We start from the raw sequence: 23,547 nt of genomic DNA on the forward strand, positions 1-23,547 counted from the left end.
GAGGCGTTCACACTGCTGCTACCTCTTCTATAACTGTTTTGTGCTTGAAGGACCGCTTGCGCTGCTGATGACCATGCCTTACGGAAGCTTGAACTGCTCCGTGTTGTGTTGTGTGCGTTCAGTGTAAATAAGGAAATACTGCTCTGCTGCTTCAGCCAGACCTGCTTATTTGGCCACACTCTGCATTTACTATTTGGAAGGTGAAGAAAAGGGCTTGAAGCAATGAAAATTATTTTTACAAAGACCCTAACACCGCTAATATGCTGTTGGCAATATTTAACATGCACTTTTCAATATTGAAGCAGACTACCTGCCAGGCCAGGCAACTTTTCTGATGCAACAGGGACTCAGCATAAAAACGTTTGAAGACCATTGTTTTAAAGGAAAGTAGCAAAGGTGGACAAAGAAGGTTTAAGAAGGTTCACCCTCTGTGAAGAAAACATCAACAGTCAAATAACCACAATAAAACACATTCGTTCGCTACAGATTTATTTCAGTATTTCCAAAATTATAGATCATTAAACTGTTAGGTTAATAGAAAGCTTAATTATTCTTAACAAGGTCAAATAATTTGAATGAGGCAACCATAATCTCGAAATATAATTTAACTGAAACCAACCCAGAATTTAAGAAGGTGGCATTGTTTCTTGAGACAGCAGTCAGATATAATTTATTCATTTCCAGCTGTAAAATATAAACATTATTTTAATGGGTCAGTGATGCAATTAGTAGTGATGGCACGGGGTTCCAAAATGCCAAGTAATTCGACGAGAGAAGGTGTTTTGCCTGCTATCATGCTTTGAAGAATTTCTCGACATATTGTCCTTCCTTCAGGTGAACACGTGACAATTTTCCACAGGGTCAACAGATTTCCTCCTGGAGGGCAGGGAGTGGGGAAGAACATTAATACAATTTTAAGTAAAAAAATATGCCTCAGGAAGAGCAAGAGCAAGCTAAGTAAAACAGTTTGCCAAGGTTCATTCCTAATTATTTTGAGATTTACATTAATGGAGACATTACGAATTGAAAAAGTTGTGACTTACAGTACACATATGTTATCTACACATAATTCAGAAAATTATGAAATATGCACCGGTGTGTAATATTTCTGTTTACAATGTATTCGTTATTGCATATATTATACAATGCACTGTTTTGTTTACATGTGTGGGAGTTCTTAAGAAATTATTAGAGCCGGGTCATCTAAATCCAATGCAAATTTGGAAACACCTACATATTTTTTAACTTATTGGGTAAGTTGTCAACAAGAGGTAAATTAAAGTAATAAGATACAAGTGTAAGTTCTGCTAAAAGTGATGGAAAGCCCCCCAATGACCTCACTTGTTCACTTCCCGTATGGGCTTGTAGAAGGAAAGATATACTAAGGAAAACTATCTTACACTGAAAACAATTGATCTCAAAATTATTCACTGAAAAAAACAAAGGTTACAGGGATGTTATAGTTAGGAAATAGATTTTAAAAAGGGTGGTGTTAAAAAAGTTGTGTTTCCCATGCTAATTCCCATAGAATTTGGTGTAAATATGTTCAGTAGTTATTGAGAAAATAGAGGGGAAATAAATGTGTATATCTTTGGCCTCGAATAAATCGCAGATATTCATGAATTTTCACAAATGTGAATAGAACTACTGTAACCGCCCGGCCACAACCTGACTAGAAAGTTGGTGCCACCATTTTATACTATGGGAGAAGGTCCCCGGGGCTGAAATAGAAATGAAAATAGAAATGATAATTGGTATAAGGGGTCAGGGTAGAGGGGCTGTTTTAGGGTACGATTATGGGTTTAAAAAGATTTTTCTTCACCAGGCATGATTTCCTCGAATATCCTTGAATATTAGAGGATATTCAAAGATATTCAAGAATATTTGAGAATAGGCAAAAACATTTTTTTTAAAACATTCACAGACTCATTCATACACTAATTCATATACTCATACATGCACGCAGAGACTAATGCGCCACTCACACACACACTCAGACACTCATGCATCCACGCCGACCCACTCATAGACTCACACACACACTTTGAGACCCACTTAGACACTCACGCACCCACTCACAGAGCCACTGACAGAGACAGCCCTGTGGCCAACCCCTGCTGCGCATGGCCAAAGGCCATGTGCGGCGCGGGGTTGGGAGGTTATAAGGGCTTGGCTCTGTGCGCGATCTGATTGGCTGCCAGCACTTCAACCAGAAAGTGCTGACAGCCATCTTGGGACCAATACACATGATACCACCCATTGAAATGCATTGTAGTGAATGGCAGGTTTTGAGGGTTACCAAAAGGAGAAGGTATATCAAGTTGTTAATGGTAACGTACTGATTTTAGGAATTGTGGTGTGTTCTAAGGTGATTTTAGCCTGTGAAAAAGCCTTCTGCTGGGATTTCGTGGATCACGTTTGACAGTAAACTGTTTTCTCATGATTTTCAAATACAGATAATAGAAGGTGCTCCAGAAGCTAAAATGAGAGCATATTGTCTGTAAATTCATGCTGTCTTTCTCAGCCATATGATAATAAAATCTGACATTCTTAGCAAACCATTAACTCCCAAAAGTTTGTCACCTGATTTCCTTGTGTTCTCCTACAGCCTCCCAGAGTGTTCTAAAGAACAGCAAGAGTGCTAACAGTCTTACTTATGATAAAACTATGGCACACCTGAAGCTACCTGGTAAAACTTAAAACATTTAATTTAGAAAGGAACAAAATGAGGGGGTTCATTTTGTCATAGAAATTATGGTTAGTGCTGTAGAAATTAAAATTAGAACATATTTTAAGTGGTTCTCAAATAGCTTTCTCTTCTATTTCATGAAAACATTCTGACATGCAGACTGAGGCATGCAATTTCACCACCAGCAGCAGACTGTCGGTTTACATCCTGGTGAACAGCAGCTTTACTAGTGTTTTGATGAGCAACTTTAGAGTGCTAACATTCTGAATTTATACCAAAAGTATGGCACATCTGAACACCATCTTGATGGAATCGAAGTAGAAAACTGAAAACAAATGTAGCACAAATATCACCCAAATGTAGCCCAGGTATAGCCCAATGACAAAAGTCTGCAAACACTTAATTCTTTGTTTTTTTTTAGCAGTTTTATAGGCTACAGTCAGGTGAAGAATGTTAGCAATCTAGTTGTTCATTAGAATACTGTAGGGAGGCAGAAATCAAGGGCACAGACTTGAAAAATTGAGGGCAGGGAGGAGGGTACAAAGCCAACAAGTTGACCGTGCTGGGCAGTAGCAGTACAATGGACCATGGAGGGCAGGTGAAAGGGGGAATAGGGGCAAAGAACCAACCATGCAGGACAGGCATGAGAGGCTTTGGCAATATAATAGACCATTGAGGGCAGAAGGAAGAGGCAGTGGCACAGTGGCACTACAACCATAAATGCCAACAGACTTGATTTGGGCAGAAGACTCCATATGTTTTTAAGCTCCAAAGGGCTTTATTGTATCTGTCTCCTGCCTAACATCTCCTCTTTTTCAATGTAAGTCAATGGCGAAAATTATTACCCAGGGTTGTTTTTTTCCAAAATCTCTCTATTACCAAGTTCAAAATGTCGACAAAGATGGTACATTGGATCTCAGAGGCCACAAGGAATGGGGTAGGGACATGGACTTGGGTAATAGAGGGCAGGAGGGAGAAGGGCCTGGGCACCAAACTAACCTTACAGGGCAGGAGTCAGGGGTTGCAGCAGCATAATGCACAACACAGGGCAAGTGGGATGGTAGTGGAGCACAAGACACTATGGAAACCAATAGGGAGGAGGCAAGTCCATGCACATGGACAATAGAGAACAAAGGAGAAAGAGGCAAGGGCTGCAAGCTGACCCTATCAGACAGGCAGGAGGGACAGTTGCAGCATAACTGACCATGAAGAGCACGAGGGTGGGTACAGGGACATTACAAAGGAACAGGTGCATTAGTATCCAGAAAAGGCAGGAGGGAGGAGATAGAGGCCTGCACATGGAAAAAGGAGGACAGGAGGCAAGGGGGCAAGCTGACCATGGAGAACAGGTGGGATGGGCACTGGAAGCACAGCACTCCATGGAGGTCAACAGTGAGACTATAGCGGCATACACACAGAAAAGGGAGGCAAGGTGGAAGGGTGTCAGAGGCAGCAAGATGACCAAACAGGGCAGGTGTGAGGGGCTGTGGCAGCACCGAAGACCATGCATGGCAAGCGGAGGGTTATGGGCAGCATACTGCCATAATGGACAGAGGGTGGATGCAGGGGTATGCACAAAGGACCGTGGAGGATTGAAGGGAGGGGCTGGACACAGACAAGGGAGGGCAGGGAAAGCGACTTACCAACAGACCACCTGGGGAAGGCAGGAGTAGCACATGGAAAATGGAGAGCAGGGGGCAAGTGGGCAGGGTAGGAGTACCAAGCTGACCATGGAGGGCTAGCAGGATGGGCACTGGAAGCACAACACAACATTGGGGGCAACAGTGAGACTATAACTACATACACACAGGCTACAGAGGAAAGGTGGAAGGGGGTCAGAGGCAGCAGGATGACCAAAAGGGCAGGTTGGAGGGGCTGTGGCAGCACAGAAAACCATGCATGGCAAGTGGAGGGTTAGTGGCAGCACAATGACCATGGTGGGCAAGAGAGAGGGGGCAGGGGCATGCACAAAGGTCCATGGAGAACAGAAGGGAGGGGTAGGGGCTGGACACAGACAAGAGAGGGCAGGGTAAGAGGCTCCACAATAGACCATGCATGGCAGGCAGCTGTAGCACAACAGAGCATGTTGGGCAGAAAGGAGCAGCAGCAAAATGGACCAGGGAGGACGGGAGAGAGGCAATTGGGATATGGAACTTTGACAGGCAGGGTAGAGGTGACAGGGACAGGCGGCAGCCATCTGATCATGCTAGGCAGGTGGGAGGGGCATTGGAAGCTCAACAGAACACTCAGCGTAAATAGGAGGGGCAGGTCTATGGAACATGGTGGGCAAATAGAGGAAGCAGGGGCACACACACAGACAGAGGCCAGGGAAGGAGGGTAGGAAGTTAAGCTCTGAGGCTAAGCAGGAGGGCAATGATGGGGCATAACATTGGGCAAGGAAGGGCAGGAGGAGTGGACATGGACATCAAGGTGAATGTAGGGCAGCAGCAGCACATCGGATCAGGCAGGGCAGGAGGGAGGGGGCTGGTGCATGGACTCGTACAAGGGAGGGTAGGGTGGAGGTGGATGGACCAGCACGCTAATTGTTCAGAGCATGCGGGAAGGGCAGTGGCAGAACAATGGCCACACAGGCCTGTAATCAGGGAGCATTGTTATGAACTTGGACAATGGAGGAGCGGGGACAGGAGCAGCATGCTTGAGTAAGGGCAGCACAATGCCAGGCCAGACCCTGCCTCCAACTCCCCCCCCAAATGGGCATTGCAATCGGCACCTTACATAACGTTAAAAAACCCTAAAAAGTCACTGAAAAAAACACAGGTTACAGGAATGTTGTAGTTAGGAAATAGAATTAGAAAAACTTATGAATTCACTAAAAACCAGCAATTAGAGGGACGTTATGGTTAGGTTCAGATTTTACACACACAAAACCATAGAAATTCAGCTGTTATAGTTATAGTTATTTTGTGTCACTATACCGCGTGCTCTAAGGTAACTATAACTTGTGCCTTTGCCATTCACTGCTAATTAGCCCAGATTTACATCACTCATGGCATCTTCTATGACATAATTGATAATATCACTGTAGCATTTGCAGTAAAATTATTGATTAGAAAACCGTACGTGGCGGGGGTGCGAGTCATAGTTACCTTAGGGCATGAGTATATATATGTTTGTGGTTGCCACTAGGTAGTTATAGTTAGGACCATCTTCCCATAACAAAAAGCATTTTTTGACTTGTGGACATCTTTGGCACCGTTTGAAGAATCTTCATGAAATTTTCCTTAAAAAGGGTGCCGGTGGTTCTTGTTGCACATGTAAAGTTTTGACATGATCCGTAAAGTTGGGGCTGACAAAAAAGGGGGGGGGGCAAAAAATGTGCATTTCCCATGCAAATTGACATGGGAGATTTCAACACAACTAAAGCCCAAACTGTTGGATAGAATTACACGAAAGTTGGCAGAAAAGTAGCTTTCAGTACAGAGATTACCCTTTCATTTATTTTGAGATATTAAAAGTAAATTTAATTTACATATCAACGCTGCAGATCCTCCCCAATGAGTTTGCAAATAATAAGAGTTTGTGCACGGAGCTGCAGAACTCTGATTGGCTGCAAGCACTTCAAGCCATGAAGTGTTGGCAGCCATGTTGGGAATCAGCTTCAACTCAGCTTCCCAGAAAAAAAAGTGAGAAAAAAAGAAGAGGCCAGGGTAGGAGCATCATAGCTCTGGTGCTGGGGTCCCAGAGGGACTCTGCCAGTCAAAATTGGACGTAAAAAAAAAAATTGCTGTGAATATGCGATGACGTTGCAAAGTCTCATCAAAAATGAGAAAAAAAACACAGGCAAGGGCTCCTGTACTTGTTTTTATAAAGCCCCTGGGTGGGCCAGGTCCTGGAGGCATTGACAGTTAATGCGAGTGGGGCAGTCCTGGGGACCGCCACCTCCCTGGGGAATAGTTTTTAATCAGATCCTTGAGGTCGCTCACCCCTCCCACACTCCCAGGGACCGCCTCCTCCCCGGGGCTAATAACAAATACAATGGGGGGGGAGCCTGGCCACCCGCAGCCCCAAGTACCACAACCTCCACATATCTTTAACAAAATTGAATGCAGGGGGACACATACCCCCCACAGCCCTAGGAATGCCACCTCCCTGGGGTTAATAACAAATTAAATGCGGGTGGCAATCTGACCCCCCAGCAGCCCTTGAGACCACCACCTTCCAGGGGGCTAATTACAAATTAAATGCAGGGGGCCGCCTGGCATCCCCGCAGCCCCAGGTACCACCACCTCCCTGGGGCTAATTGAATCATTGGAGGGGGCCTTGAGGAGCCATAGATGGCCCTGGGCACCGCCAACCCACAGAGTCTGCTCCTATTATGTTCTGAGGTGCTTACCCCTGAGATATAGCTGATTGCTTTGACTTGTCAGGTGCTTTGACAGTTCCTGACAAGTCAGAGCAAACACTTCACTTTCTGCAAGTGAGAGCTGTCAAACAGCTCTCACTTGAAGAAAGTGAAGTCTTCATCTGTTTCCATGCAAGCACATACGGATGCAGGGAAACAAATGAAAACATTGGTCCTGCAAGCAGGGAGCTGCTTTTTAAAGCAGCTCCCAGCTTGTGGGAGCAATGCCAGCTCCCACAGGACACAGGGAACCGACTAGGACCGTGGGGGCCTTGAGGTTTCCCCCGCAGTCCTGTCACTCTCTCTCTCTTCCATCCCATAATGGCATGGAAGACAGAGCGAGGGAGAGGTTGTCATTGCAATGGTCTCTCCATGCAATGATTTCAAAGAATCAGACTAGCAAGTTGTTTGGTATGATACATTTGGATGCATAGCAGAACAGAGTCACTTCTGGCGTAATGGTCAAGGTCTTGTGCTGTCACTCAGTAGATTGAAGTTTCAAATCCTAGTATTTCTTGGCAGTGTGTCTGTTTATTTTCTAGTGTTTTCAATGTTAAACATTCCTAGTGATGGAACATTGAAGTCTTTTTCCCCTCAGAATCTGTGGGTCGAATGTCATAGCTGAGTCTGGACACCTCACGCTAAGGAGTCACCCCTGACCTAGTGGTTAAGGTCTCAGACAGACATACACACTAAAGGTTAAGGGTTCTACTCTAGATGAGCCTGTGGTCATTTCCTGCTTTAGTTTCTTTTCAACTATAAACATAAGTTACATACTGAAAGGTGATCTCACTCTTTTTCATTGACAACATTATTTTTCTTTTCAATTTGTTTGGAAATATCTAATTCTAAGTATATCATTCATCAAAGCCTAAATCACTTCCTCTCTCTCTCTCTCTCTCTCTCTCTCTCTCTCTCTCAGGGTTTGGTGGTTAGGGGGGTTGGCTGCAGGGACTGGCTAGAGGCCAGGCCCTGCGGTGAACCCAACCACGCACGGCCGAAGCCGTGTGTTGCACAAGGTTGGGTGGCTTTAGAGGGTTGGCTACAGGGCCTGGCCCTGGCCGTAGGTTAGGCCCTGCGGTCAACCACTGCTGCAAATGGCCAAAGGCTGTGCGCTGTGGTGGTTGGATTACCATTTAGTAATGAAAACTGCTTTATGTTTAAAAAATCATAGAAATTTACTGATAAAACCAACGGGGACATTATAGTTAGGAAATAGACTTTTAAAAAAACGTAGGAATTCACTTAAAAAAGCAAAGGCTACAGAGACGTTACAGTTAGGCTCACCATTCACCGACCCACCCAGACACTCATGCACCTGCTCACAGACCCACTGAGACACTCTTGCACCCACTCATTTTTTTTTCTTATGAGGCAGTTATTCACCAATCCTCTGTGATGCTCAGCATGGTGCCCAGTGTACAAGTGCGGCGAATTCATGAATATTAGAAAACAAATCAAAAAATATATAAAAACATTGGCATACTCACCCACCCACTCAGTCATGAACATACTCACAGAGGCACTAAGACACTCATGCACATATTCACAGACCCACTCAGACACTCACACACCCATTCAGGGACCCACCTAGACACTTATGCACCCATTTACAGACCCACTCAAACACTCATGCACCCACTCACAGACCCACTAAGACACTCATGCACCCACTAACAGACTCACTCAGACTTTCATACAGCCACAGACACACTCAGATTCTTAAACACCCACTCATAGACCCACTCAGACTCTCACAAACCCAATGACAGACCAACTTAGCCAATCCTGCACCCACTCACAGACCAACTTAGACACTAACTCACCCACTCACATACCCACTCAGACACTTATACACCCACTGACAGACCCACTTAGCCAGTCATGCATCCACTCGCAGACCCACTCAGACACTCACACAACCACTCATAGACTCACTAAGACACTCATGCACCCACTCACTCACAGACCCACTCAGATGTTCATGCACCCACTCATAGCCCCACGGAGACACTCATGCACCCACTAACAGACTCGCTGAGACGCTTGCCCACCCACTCACATACTCATTCAGATACTTACAGACCCACTCAAACACACACCCACTGACAGATCCAGTTAGCCAGTCATGCACTTACTCACAGACCTACTCACAGACCCACTAAAAGACCAACTCAGACACTTATGCACCCACTCACAGACCCACTCAGACACTCACTGTAGGAAAGTCCTCCTTTTTGCCCTGGTCACTCCCAAACCTTTTAGACAGATACTGGTGGTTACTGACTCTTGGATGTGCCCTGGGTACTCCAAACCAGCCCCAGGGCCAGTGTTCTCTATAAATGGATTATGCAAATTAGGATAATTATAATTGACTGTATCAACCTACCTATCAGTCCCTAGTATATAGTAGGGTATGTAGGTTTAGGAACCCCAGCATAGGTAGTGCACCCATGGGTGCACCGCTGAGGTGCCCAGTGTCACTTTAAAGGCAGGCCTGCCTTGCTGGCTGCTTTTAAATTAAAGTTAACCCCAAATTCGACTTTGGAATTAAAAGTGCTTAGTTTCACATATAAGTCACCGCTATGATGTGCCAAGGTGCCCCCAGGATTGGGTGTAGTGTAACTATAAGCAAGGACCTTATACAATGTGTTTTATAAGCCCTGGTGAGGGAAAATAGCTAAATTTGGTTTCCCTTTTTGCAGTGAATGTGCTCCATAAACTAACATTATTAATTGATAAAGTCTCAGAAGGAGCTAAATTTTTCAAATTTAAAATCAAACTTATTGTATAATGAATACAACAACTTACCATTGTTGAATTTAATATGACTAACTCAGGGATAGAGTTTTAGAACTCTACTTGAAAGTTACCAGCTTCGGTTCTGTAGTGCCCTTCTCTGATTGGCCAGCCTCTTGCAGCCTGGCCAAGGCTGCCTTGATGAGGTCTGAAGTGGCCTGGGCAGAACACAAAGAAAGTCCCTGGGGGAGGAGAACTGCATCAGCAGATGGTGAAACAGGATGGGGGAGAGCAGCCAAACTGTACTTCAAAGGAAGGAAGGACATTTGGTCCAGTAAGTGGACCTCCCCCTTTTCCTGCAAAACCAGATAGCCAGGTACCCCCTGATTTGCTTAGGAGGGGGCTGGAAAAGGGTGTGCTCAGCCAGACTTAACCTCTGAGATTGAATTTTTGCCATCTTGGATTTTTTGGAGAATGTTGCTCCCTGGGGTTGATTTTTGCCACACTTCCCAGGAAGTGATCACTCAAGAGGTTGGTGGCCTGCACGTGATAGGACAGAGGTGCCCCTGCTTTCAACCCCAAGGAGCAAGGACAAAGCTGCACCCACACCTCAGATCCCTACAAGGAAGAAGCTTCAGGATACCCGAAGATCTCGAGGAAAGGATTCCAATAAGCCTTACCAGCTGCAAAGGATGCAGTGCACAGGAGTACTGTCTTGCGTGGGAGGCAAGGGCTTACCTCCACCGAAGTTTCACAGTTTGAAGAGAGGACCGTCAGGACCACTTCAATCCACCACCAGTGAAGCAGGATCCACGCAGCTCAGCAAGAGAGGAGATCCATGCAGCCGGTCGTCATCGCAGTTGGCGCCTGCAAAAGCAGGGGAGTGACTCCTTCACTCCAAGGGAGATTCCTTCTTTCTTTTGGTGCAGGCTGAAGATGGGCTGACCTCAGAGGATGCACGCCTGGAGAAATGTTGCAGTTGCTGGAAGGAGCCAGAGATACAATGTTGCAGAAGGCATCCTGCTTCTTTGTTGCAGCTTGTGCAGTCCTGAAGAGCCCAGATGCAGTTTTTTCTGTCAGAAGTCGAAGTGGAGGGTGCAGAGGATTCCTGCTGGAGTTTTGCAATCCTAATCTGAGAAACCACCCAAAGGAGAGACCCTAAATAGCCCTGAAAGGGGGATTGGTCACCTAGCTTTGTAACCCCCTATCAGGAGGGGGTTCTGACGTTACCTGCTGGCACTGGCCACTCAAATGCTCTCATAGTTCTCTGCTAACCTTGAATCCAAGATGGCAAAACCCAGGGACCCTCCGGAGGAGCTCTGAGCACCACCCCAGGGGTGGTGATGGACAGAGGAGTGGTCACTCCCCTTTCTTTTTTCCAGTTTTACGCCAGAGCAGGGACTGGGAGTTCCTGAAAGGGTGTAGACTGTTTTATGCAAGGAGGGCACCACATGTGCCCTTCAAAGCATTTCCAGTGGCTTTGGGAGGCAACCCCTCCCAAGCCTGTAACACCTATTTCCAAAGGGAGAGGGTGTAACACCCCTCTCCCAAAGGAAATCCTTTTGTCTGCCTTCCTGGGCTCAAGCTTCTCAAGCAACAGGAGGGCAACAACCTATCTGGGAGGTGGCAGCAGCTTGGGCTGCCTGGAAACCCTCTGAGGCTGTAATGGCAATACTGGGGGTCCTCTAAGGAGCCCACAGAGTGCATGGAATCATACAACCAATGCTTGCAAAATCCTTGGGGTATGATTCCAACTTGTTTGATACCAAACATGCCTATGTTTGGGGTTACCATTAGGTAGCTGGACATAGGTAGTGACCTATGTTCAGTACACGGGTAAAATGGTGCGCCAGCACTCATGAAGTCTGGGAAAATGGGTCTGGAGTGCGTGGGGCACCTTTGCTGGTGCAGGGGTGCCCTTACACACAGGTACTTTGCACACCTGCCATAGGGGTGACTTATAAGTGACCTACTGTAGTGATAAATGGCAGTGAATGGGTGCTTGCACCTTTTCACGCAGGTTGCAATGGCAGTCCTTGCAGAAGCCTTTGCTTGTGTTCCCTATGGGTGGCAAAATATATGCTGCAGCCCATAGGGATCCCCTGGAACCCCAATGCCCTGGGTCCCTAGGAACCATATACTAGGGACTTATAATGGGGCACCAGTGTGCCAATTGTGGGTGAAATACAGTGATAACAGTTACCAACAACTAAATTTAAGGGATAGAGCATAACTACTGGGGTCCTGGTTAGCAGGATCCCAGTAGACACAGTCAAACACACTGACAAACAGGCCAAAAGTGGGGCTAACCAAGCTAGATAGAGGCTACTTTCCTGCACAACACCCCCCCCCCCCAAACGAAGGACAGTAAGGCTAACCTTGGCCAGTTGAGACTTTATTGTCGAAGTGGTGATAAGTGGAGAGTAGCTCTGCAGTAGAGTGGTTATTCCCTTTATCATCTACTATCTGGTCCCTTCCCTGTGGGGAGGTGAACCACCCTGTTTGGTTACTTCTACCTGAAGTACATATCAATTGTGGACCCTGTGATTCCCTATTTTTAAGGTGTGGAAAATGTTTGAGAATGGGGCAGGATGACTGTCCCTGGGTCCCTATGCTAGGACGTGGTTGCTGTCCTAAGAGTTGTAATGCTAGACATGGATTCTGTCTAAGCAGGGCTAGAGCAGGACAAAAGGTTTGTCCCAAAGTCTCTAAAGGAGGACAGGGTTGTTGTCCTTCCTGGGGTAGAGCAGGACAGGGTTTCTGTCCCAAGGGCTCTACATAAGGACTGTTTTGCTGTTCTATGATGTTAGAGGCAGTGCAGTGGTGTTGCACTAAAGTTTCTCTGGGAGCGCTGGAGGGTTGCCCAAGTTTTGTAAGACAGGGCAGGGTTGCTGTTCTGTCTTTGGTTTCTCACAGAGAGGTACTTTTACCTCTGGGAGTCCAGCTGTGGTAGCTTTTGACTCTTTTGGTACAAGCTCCACCCTAAGGGTGATATCCCCCCTCAGAGTAATAGTATCCTTAATGGGAGGGTGGGCAGGGGATAAATTGATATCCTGCATGCCTGTGTTTTTAGGATTATCCTGGGGCATTCTTTCAGGCTTCAGTGCTCCTTTTCTATTTTTCTTTTTGACCTCTCTTGAGATCAGGGGAAACAATTGTTTGGGAGTACTCATGCATGTATTGAGCCACTCTGTAATCCTTTGCGCTACATAATGCCTGCACCAGGCATAATGTATGCAAAGGGGGCGTTCCCCCATTAGGGGAGCCGGAAAAATGGCATAAGGAAACCTATGAGTTTTCCTTACACCATTTATGACGGTATTTTTAACATTTGCCCAAGAGCCAGCGTTAAAAGGGGCTTTCCATTCTTTAGAATGGGGCCCTATGTACTCTGCAGGAGTGGCATCAAAATATTGGTGCTACTCCTGCAGAGTACATCTGCCCTACCCTGAAACATTTTGTGGCATATTTTAAATATGGCGCACACATGGTGGCGGTAGGGGGGTGCAAAGGGGCACAGGGAAAGTGGCGCTGCACTCAGTGCAGCACCACTTTCCATAAATCTGCCCCTATGTTTTCAGTGACTATGGTGATACTGGCACATGTGTCTCTATAGGCCTGGGCCTCAACACCATTTGTTTGTATTTGCTGCTTGTTCTTACCCATATTAAGGGGACAAGCAGCTAGGTTGGCAAGGCCAATTCCACCTTGTGAGACAGAAACTGTCTTGGGGGTTTGTACACCTACCCTAGTTTCGATTATGGACCCAAGTGTGAATCCATCTACACATTTGTTTTCACTATTGCTAGTAGTCCCACCACTAGTACTACTACTACCTCTAGGCACACTAGGAGTGGATGTGGAAAATTAGTAGTGGTGGTAGGCTCAAGGGTTTTACCATGACAGGTGTTGTCCCCTGGCCTATGGCCTTTAGCTCTGCACACATAGCACCAGGGCTTTTTAGTGTGTGTAGAAGATGAAGAAAAAGTTTTATTCCCAACCCCAGAGGAGTTTTGTGGACCTGATGAGGAGTCTTTACTTTTGTCTTTGTCCCCACCCTTGTCCTGAGGCTTACCATTCTTCTTCTTGTCCTTGTCACCCCCTGTATGAGCTTTTCTGCTCACCGTTGTTCTGACCCATTTGTCTGCCTTCTTTCCCAATTCTTGGGGAGAGGTCAGATCTGAGTCTACCAAGTACTGGTGCAACAAGTCAAACACACAATTATTCAAAATATGCTCTCTCAGTAATAGATTATAAAAGCCCTCATAGTCAGACACATTGCTGCCATGTAACCAGCCTTCTAAAGCTTTAAGAGAACAGTCCACAAAGTCAACCCAATCTCGTGAGGGCTTTTTTGGTCTCCCTGAACTTGATTCTGGATTGCTCAGTGGTGAGACCAAAACCATCTAAGAGTGCAGTTTTCAGAATATTGTAATTATCTGCATCCTCCTCTCTGAGAGTGAGAAGTCTATCCCACTCCTTGTCAGAGAAAGACCACCAGAGAATAGCAGCCCACTGCATTTGAGGGACTCTCTGAACTTTATAGGCCCTCTCAAACCACTTGTAAACATCACCCCTCACCTTGTATGGGGGAACACTTTTATGCAGGTTTCTGGAATCCATGGAGTCCTCGCTGACTGTGTAATCCTTGAAACTTGAGCTGCGGCTGCCACCATGGGGTGCTAACCCCAACCCCTGTCTTTTTCTCTCCACTGCCAAGGCATCCCTGTCTAGGGCTAGCTGTTGCTGCTGCAGCCTCAGCCTGGCCTCCTCCAGTCTCTGTTTCTTGAGCTCTTTATCTATAGTGCCATTCCATGGAGTTGTGCAGTGGGATCCTTCACATACTGAAGTGATGTGAGAATGAGCAGAGGTGGATCTATTCCTAGGTTTAGTGATCCTTTGTACTTGCCCTCTGGGAGTGAAATGAGCCCTACCATTGTGACTTCTCTTCCAACTACCAGCTATGCTAGTTGGTCTACTAGGAAAGTTGTGATCCTTTGAGGAACCTTCCCCCAGGCATAGAGTGTCTTCCTCTACCTTAGTGGGGTCAGAATCTTCTCTCTCCTCCTCCTGGCCACCAGATTGATCCTGGTCATCCTGGAGGAGGAGGCCAAAGAGAAGACTCTTGTTAGGGTTCCTCCCCATATCTAACTTTCCCTCTGCACACAGCCCCTTCAATTCCTTGAAGGTCAGGTTCTCATAAGGAGCCTCCATGACCTCAGAGCTATGTCCAGCTGCAGACATGGTATTTGTTAGGATAGTGTAGGGTATACCAAACCTACCTAACTCCTAGTCTTGCGGAAGGAAGTTTAGTTTTCTGCACTAGCTACTATGTATACCTCTAGGTATAGAGTGGTCTTTCCTGTGGAAAGCACCAGGTGACAGAGTGATGAGTCAATTGCAAGTACTTATCCCACCGCTGCACCACCAATGTAGGAGGCTGACCTGGTATGTGGTTGGTACCTATCGTACTTACACCTTATACGGGGTCCAGATACTCCTTATTAGTGTAGTGTAGTCAGTGTCTAGGAGCCAGGCTCTCTAAATGTAGCTTAGTACTTCCACACATGAAAGAAAACACTCAGGCCCTCATTACAACCCTGGAGGTCGGTGATAAAGCTAGCACCGCCAAAAAGCTGGTGGTTAAAAAAATGGAATCATGACCATAGCGGAAACTGCTCACACAGACAGCCACTTTAACACACTGACCACCACGGCGGTAGCAACAAGCACCGCGGCGGTAACCGCCAACAGCCAGCCGGAAGACAATCTTCCGCCCACAGTATTACAACAGGCCTATACGCCACCTTTTCCGGGACGGTACCAACAACATCAGAACCACAGCGGAAACAGAACACAGAAGGGAAACGACTCACCTCTGGACACTCAGGGAACAACCACGCTGCCATGGAGCCCGAACTGCAGGTGTTCCCCATGTAGGTCCACCTCCTCCTACACCATGAATACCAACGCTGGCGAAGGTGACCACGGTTAGTACTGCCGCCTAGCACACAAGGGAGGAGGGAGGAAAAAGAGAGTGACACACACAGGCAACACGCAACACCCCCACTCCAACACCATACACACAACCAGATGCAGTAACATTACATATGCACCCCGTACACCTAAGGATTAATGCAAGGACAAAAGGAAGTGATTAAAGTGATTGTAATAAGATGAAATACTAGAAATACGTCCTCAAAAATCAAAACAGTATATACATGTATACAAATGGAGGGACACTGCCCAGTCCACAGTGTCTGTGGGCCACAGGGCTACATCATGTAGGCCAAGGCCCCACTTGACTCCTGCATCAACACGGACAGAACACTGCAGGGGCATCAGGTCGAAAATACACAGGCACCTCAGGGGGACGGGGAACGGGGGCACCTCAGCCAGAAGATGGCACAACACCTCTGGTCCTGGAGGGGTCAACATGCCCTGTGCTATGTCCTGGGGACTGCAAAGCCACAGTCTCTCAAGTGGGTGGTTTGCCCACTGCTTGGTCCTGGGGAGTGCAAGGTCACATTCTCTCAAGTGGATGGTTTGCCCACTGCTTGGTCCTGGGGAGTGCAAGGCCACAGTCTCTCAAGTGGGTGGTTTGCCCACTGCATGGTCCTAGGGAGTGCAAGGCCAGTCTCCCAAGTGGGTTGTTTTTTCCACTGCTTTGTCCTGGGTAGTGCAAATCCACAGTCTCTCAAGTGGATGGCTTCTCCACTGGTTCTGGAGGGGGCCTTGTGCCCAGTGTGCTTCATCCTGGCAAAGAGGAGGTGAGTGGATGCCTTCTTCCACTGGTTCTGGAGGGGACTTTGTGCCCTGTGATGCAGATCTTGGGGAATGCAAGGTCACAGTCTCTCACCTGGGTGTCAAACCCACACAATTTGCAGGGGTCAGGATGCATTACAGTCCATGGAGGCAGGGCTACACACTGCCCGCTGGCGGCGACAGCTGCTCAGTGGTGGCAGTGGCGGTGCTGATGTTGGGGATGCCAGTGGTGGGGGGAGGCTCCAGCCCATTACCTGCAGCCTCGAACGGCTGCCCACTGGGGCTGCTGCTGCTGGCAATGATTCCGGTGGAGATGCTGGTGGCGGGGATGCCAGTGGTGGGGGGAGGCTCCAGCCCATCCCCTGCAGCCTCAGCCGGCTGCCCACTGGGGCTGCTGCTACTGGCAGCGGTGCAGGTGGCGGTGCAGATGGCGGTGCAGGTGGCGGTGCTGGTGGCGGTGCTGGTGTTGGGGATGACAGTGGTGGGAGAAGGCTCCAGCCCATCCCCTGCAGCCTCCGACGGCTGAACCGCCATGTTTGGTGGTGGGTGCTCAGGATCAGTCCCAGCACCAGGCCTCCTGTCCTTCCTGCCTGCAGGTGCAGGCTCTTTGCCCTTGTAAGCTGGTGGTGCCTCCTTGCTCTTGCCAGCTGGGGGTGCCTCCTTGCCATCTGTTGGTGCCTCCTTGCCATCTGGTAGTGCCACCTTGCCCTTGCCAGCTGGTGGTGCACCCTTGCCTTTCCCCGTGGCAGCTGGTGCAGGCACACTGCCAGTGCTGATGGGGGGTTCCTTGGAGCCTCTCACACCTGCAGTAGATGCCGACACTTCTGTGGTCGTGGACTGGGTGGCTGAGCTGCTAGCCTAGGTTCTGTCCACCCTGGCCCGACGTGAAGGATAGGGGAGGGAGGGGTAGAGAAGAGGTCAACAACGGAGATGAAAAGCTTCTTAGGGACACTGGGGCGGGAGGAGGGTGAAGGTTTGGGAGTGGAGGAAGAGGGAGTGGTTGTTGGAGGTGTCTGTCTGCTGTGTTTGGGTGCAGGTGCATGAGCTGGATGCTGTTGTGAGGTGGATGGCTGTTGGGTGTCTGAGTGCTTGCGTTTGTGTACTTTGGGAGGAGAGGGCACAGACACAGTGGGAGAGGACACAGGGGACGTGTGCATGGATGTGGGGCTGGTCACTGCCAGTGAGGGGTGTGTAGTGATAGGCGTGATGGTGATGTAGGCAGTGGATGAGGATGTAGTGCATGCAGGTGTGAGTGTAGACACTACTGAGAGGGAGGTGGATGAGGAGGAGGGGGGGACACAGTGGAGGCAGTGGATGTTGGTGTGTCTGCATCTGGATGGTGTTTGTGTGAGTGTCTGTGGGATGATGTGTGGTGCTTGTGTTTTCCTGAGTCACTCATGTGTGTTGTCTTTGGTGCATGCTGGTCTGAATGTGTGCTTGGGATAGGTTGGGGTTCAGGGGAATGGGACTGGGGAGAGGAAGTTGGAGGGGGGAGGCTAGAGACAGGAACAATGGCTGCCATCAGGAAGGAGGTCAGAGCCTGGATTGATCTCTGTTGGGCCACTATGCCAGAGTGAACGCCCCCCAGGAATGCATTTGTTTGTTGCAAATGACCTGCCAGCCCCTGGATGGCATTCACTATGTTTGACTGCCCAACAGAGATGGATCTCAGGAGGTCAATAGCCTCCTCACTCAGGGCAGCAGGGCTAACTGGGGCAGGGCCTGAGGTGCCTGGGGCGAAGGAGATGCCCACCCTCCTGGGTGAGCGGGCACGGGAAACTCGCTGAGGGGCTGCTGGGAGGGCGGTGCTGGTACGGGGGTGGCGGCTGTACCTGTAGTTGGGGTGGGCACAGAGGTGTCCGCCACCAGCAGGGAGCTTCCATCGGAGGAGGTATCACTGTCAGAACTGTCCCCTCCTGTCTCCCACTGTGGTGCTCCCTTTGACCTCTCTCCCACTGATGCCCTCACCGTCGGTGGATTCGGCCTCATGGGCCCTGTGGGATACAGCTCCCTCCGTCGCTGTTGCCTCTGCTCCTCTGCCAGGTGATGCTAATGCACAGAAGGACAGGGTGATAAAACAAAAAGGGGGAGAAGAGAGAGAGGATACACTTGGTCAATGGCAGCAACAACACAACCATTGGCATACACGACACACACACACAGGGAACCTCCCTACGCACTAGGCAATGCACTACCAGTCACAAAGCTTGTCACCAGGCCATGGACAGGAATACCTAACACCAATTGCAGCATACCTGAGACCCGCAGAGCCCTACCAAGTAGTGGATGCCTACTAGCTTGGTTGGAGGTGGTGTTCATCAGCCCCTGCCCAACATGGAACCTACACTGCAATGTCTGGCCTGGCCTAGGGGCACCAACAGGCCAACATCCCCCACCCGAAGACCACTCCACCACGCACAAGTAGTATAATGTGAAACTGTACTCACCCCCTTGTGGCTGCTGTGATGCCCTCAAGTGCCCATCCAGCTGCGGATAGGCCACCGCCAGTATGCAGGACATCAGGGGGGTCAGGGTTCGACGGGCACCCCTTCCTCATTGGGAGGCCATCCCCAGCAGGGCCTCCGCCGTCTTCCTTGCCCAGCATCTCAGATCCTCCCTCCATTTGCGACAGTGGGTGCTCCGCCTGCCATAGACCACCAGGGTCCACACATCCCTGGCGATGGCACGCCATATACCCTTTTTCTGATGGGCGCTGACCTTCAGAGTAATAAACATCGTAAAAAGGTATCAGTCATAACGTCTGGCCTGCTACACTCATGGCCCACCATATCCCTCCCATCCCCTTATGCACAGACGTTGCCCACCATACATGCAGCACGCTGCCCAGGACCCTTCAACCACCCCCCTTACACGAGGCCCTCACATACAGCACTCCATGCATTCATGCCCCATGCATCGTGCTCACAGTGTACTCACCTGTTGGTCTGGAGGACCATACAGAATTCGGTACTGGGGTAGGACCCCATCCACCAGTCTCTCCAACTCGGCAGCTGTGAAGGCAGGGGCCCTTTCCCAAGTGACATGAGCCATGGTTGGTTCCAGACACAGGTCACAGCAGCACGTGCAGTGTAGGTCCTCTTCTGTTGAAGGCCAGGTAGCAAGTGAGTGAACCAATAGAAAATGGCGGTCACGTCCGCGGCGGTGCATACCATCACCGCTGGCGTACATCACCATTGGCCACTGTAACCCATAGCGCCCAATTACAACCAAAGAGGAGTTGCACAGCCGTACTCGACCGCCTCCCGCATCAGCACACAACGTCAGTGTTATTCCCTCATTTCCACCTGTCCATCCACACAGGACAGGATGACGCCAAATCGGGGGGGGGCAGGGTATGGCACCTAACTGCGTCACAGCACACATAGGCACCATTTGGACCTATACAACAACATACTGTTTTAGTCACAACATTCAATGCACTGTACATTTTGGAAATGTTGAATACTGACAAGATGCTCATCGTTTTGCCCCCTAGATTGCAACCGCTGCAGATGCATAGGAGATGGAGACATCCCCCAGTGTACAGGCCCCTGGTGGACTTGGCAACAATGGAGGACAGGCACATTATTATCACCTACAGACTTGACAGGGCCACAATCCTAGAGATGTGTGCCCAATTGGACCCAGACCTGGTCTCTTCTATCAGTCACTCCACTGGGATCCCTCCTCTTGAGCAAGTGCTATCTGTGCTCCATTTATTGACAACTGGTTCTTTCCAAGTGACAGTGGGCTTGGCAGCGGGAATGTCACAGCCAATGTTCTCAATAGTGCTAACAAGAGTGTTGCCGGCCCTGATGAAACACATGCGCAGCTACATTGTTTTCCCCCAGGTGGAGGATTTGGCCACAGTGAAAGCTGACGTCTATGCAATGGGGCATTTCCCCAACATCATTGGGGCTATTGATGGTACACATATTGCCTTTGTCCCCCCCCCTCGGAGAAATGAATAGGTGTTCAGAAATCGAAAGAGCTTTCACTCGATGAATGTGCAGATAGTGTGCCCGGCGGACCAGAACATCTTCCATGTCAATGCAAAGTATCCTGGGTCTGTGCATGATGCCTTTATCCTTAGGAACAACAGCTTCCCAAATGTGATGGCTCAGCTCCAGGGGCATATGTGGCTTATAGGTGAGCCCATGGTTCCCACCCAGTATATGTTGGTGTATGGGTATGGTGTTGGCCCTAAAGGTTAGTGTTTGGCTAACAGTTGTCCCTCGATATTTGCAGATGACTCTGGTTACCCCAACCTCTCATAGCTACTGACCCCAGTGAGGAATCCCAGATCAAGGGCAGAGGAACGTTACAATGAGGCACATGGGCGAACAAGAAGAATTATAGAGCGAACATTCGGCCTCCTAAAGGCCAGGTTTCAGTACCTCCATCTAACCGATGGTTCCCTGTGATACGCACCCAAGAAGGTGTGCCAGATCACCGTGGCATGTTGCATGTTGCACAACCTTGCCTTACGTCGCTGGGTGCCTTTTCTGCAGGAGGATGAGGCTGGAGATGGGCATGTGGCAGCGGTGGAGCCTGTGGACAGTGACGAAGAGGAGGCAGATGATGAGTATATGGACAATAGAACATCAATCATACAACAGTACTTCCAGTGACACACAGGCAAGACACTGTAACCTCACCTTCCATTGAAAGTTTTGTATTGGATATTTTCACTGGCAGGCGGATATTCCCACTGCTATGGCCACTTACTGTACCTTTTGGCATGTCTATTTACAGATATATGTGCCCCACTCTGGATCCTGGTGTGTTGACTGCAGCAAACTACAGGTCATACCTAGGCATACATTACTGTACTGTTGAATTGCAATGTTTACAGATTGTTGAACGAATACATAGTTCAATCAATTGACAGACTCAATACTTGTTTTTTTTACAAGGGTGTTTATTTATGTGCTAAGGAGTGGATGGAGTATTGCTATAGGCTGGGGTGGTGGTGGAGGAGCGTCCATGGAAAAGTTCCAGTCTATTTGTATTACAGGTGCACTGTCCAAGGGGGGCATAGGAAGTGGAGCAATGGCAGTTCAAGGTGGACAGGGTGACTGAGTGGGACACAAGGGTGACATTCCGGAGAGTCTTATTTACTGGCAGGGGTCTTGGCAATGTTCTCTGGCTTCTGCCTGGATCGCAGGGACCGTTTGTGTGGTGGTTCTCCTTCTGCAGGGGGAGGGGTGCTGATGGCTTGTTGTTCCTGTGACGGGACCTCCTGTCTAATAACGTCAGCAGAGGTGGAAGGGTGTTCATCAGTGTGGCTAGTGTCAGGGACCCGGTGGTGTGTCACTGCATCCCTCATGGTGTTGGCCATGTCTGCAAGCACCCCTGCAATGGTGACCAGGGTGGTGTGGATGTCCCTCAGGTCCTCCCTGATCACCAGGTACTGTCCCTCCTGCAATTGCTGGGTCTCCTGCAACTTGGCCAGTATCTGGCCCATCGTCTCCTGGGAATGGTGGTATGCTCCCAGGATGGAGAGTCGGTTCCCTGGGCCTGTCCTCCCCCTGTCGTACAGCAGTCCTCCCAGTTTACCTGTTGTCCAGTGCCTCTGTCCCCTGAACCATGTGCCCACTGCTACTGACACCAGGTCCCTGCTCGTCCTGTGTTTGTGGGGTTGCCTGGGGTCCCTGTAGTGGTGGACACACTGCTGATTGATGTGTCCTGGAGACAGAGGTATGGGCCCACTGGGTGTGTGCTGTGCTGGGGTTTCCCTAGGGGGGAGGCTCTGTGGTGTGTGTGCCTGGGTAACCAACTGTCCGGAGGTCCCTGATGGGTCAGGTTGGTCTTCCTGATCCAGGCGTGCAGAGCTGCTGTCATCACTGTGGGCCTCTTCTGGGGGGGGGGGCTGGATGTTGCTGGCACCTCCTCTCCGGTGACGTGAACTGGGGGACCTGTGGAGATGTAAATGCAGTGTTATAGTTTCTGCGTGTGACATCTTGTGCATGGGTGTGTTGCCCTGTATGGTTGTGATTGCCCTGGCAGCTTAGGCTTGTGTGAGTGGTGATTTGGTTGGATAGGTGATTGTCTCAAGTGTGCATGCTTTAGTGATGGGTGTCCATGCAGGTCCGTGATGGGTGTCCATGCATTAGTATTGCATGCGGGGCTTGGTAGTGGGAAGGGTGGGTTGTGATAGTGGGGTTGTTTGTGAGGTGGAGGAGTGATGGGGTGAGGGTAGGGGTGGGGGTTTGTGATGGCATGCAGGTAGAGGGGGTGATAGTAATAGAGATTTGACTTATCAGAGTCTAGTCCTCCTGCTACTCCTGCCGGGCCCTCAGGGTGCAGTATTGCCAAGAGTTGCTCCTCCCATCTTGTTAGTTGTGGGGGAGGAGGTGGGGGTCCACTGCCAGTCCTCTGTACTGCTATCTGGTGTCTTGCTAATACAAGGCTTAACAGGTGAATCGGTGTCATAAGGGCAAAACGTTTTCAGATATGGGTTTCATATCATATCACTGCATTCTGTAAATTATTTTTTTCATATTTTATTTTTGCTATGTATATAACACACATGATTTTAATAATACCTAGAAGGATATCAAGGAATGGAATTCATCTTGTCAAATAATCACACTACTCTGGCACATATTATCCTCACCCACAATAGTGAGTAGGTTGGACCTTGAAAAGTGAAAGGACTAACCAGTTTTATTTTCAAAAGCCACTATACATCCATCTTCCTACCTACACTGAAGCTGAAACAGAGTTTAGTATATATATCTGAATACATACGTAACTCAAGAGTACTGCAAAGTGGCCTCTGTCTGCTGAGCAGAATGGTTCAACTGTCTCACTCAGCTGTGGCATAACATACCTCTGGTAACAAGAGATTGTACATGGATGCAACACTGTCACTTGCTGGTGGCACTTACAGACTGTTTCACAGTATGTAGAAAAAATACAGTCAAAGACATTGTGTATGAACTGAGGAGTAGTGCTGCACCTGTACTGTGTATCTTGCATTAGAAGT

The 23,547-nt window shown here is 48.8% G+C and overlaps 1 protein-coding gene across 1 annotated transcript in view; it reads right to left on the reverse strand.

Annotated features, from left to right (window-relative positions):
* Nucleotides 1-481: 481 nt before the first annotated feature.
* C5H6orf58 (chromosome 5 C6orf58 homolog) overlaps nt 482-23,547 on the reverse strand; it is a 491,403-nt gene continuing 468,337 nt past the window's right edge. The window contains exon 6 of the mRNA XM_069236737.1: nt 482-876. Within this exon, the coding sequence (XP_069092838.1) occupies nt 701-876 (176 nt within the window). The 3' untranslated portion in view covers nt 482-700. The remainder of the gene's footprint in view (nt 877-23,547) is intronic.

This window comes from Pleurodeles waltl, chromosome 5 (assembly GCF_031143425.1).
Source record: "Pleurodeles waltl isolate 20211129_DDA chromosome 5, aPleWal1.hap1.20221129, whole genome shotgun sequence".
Taxonomy (NCBI): Eukaryota; Metazoa; Chordata; class Amphibia; order Caudata; family Salamandridae; genus Pleurodeles; species Pleurodeles waltl.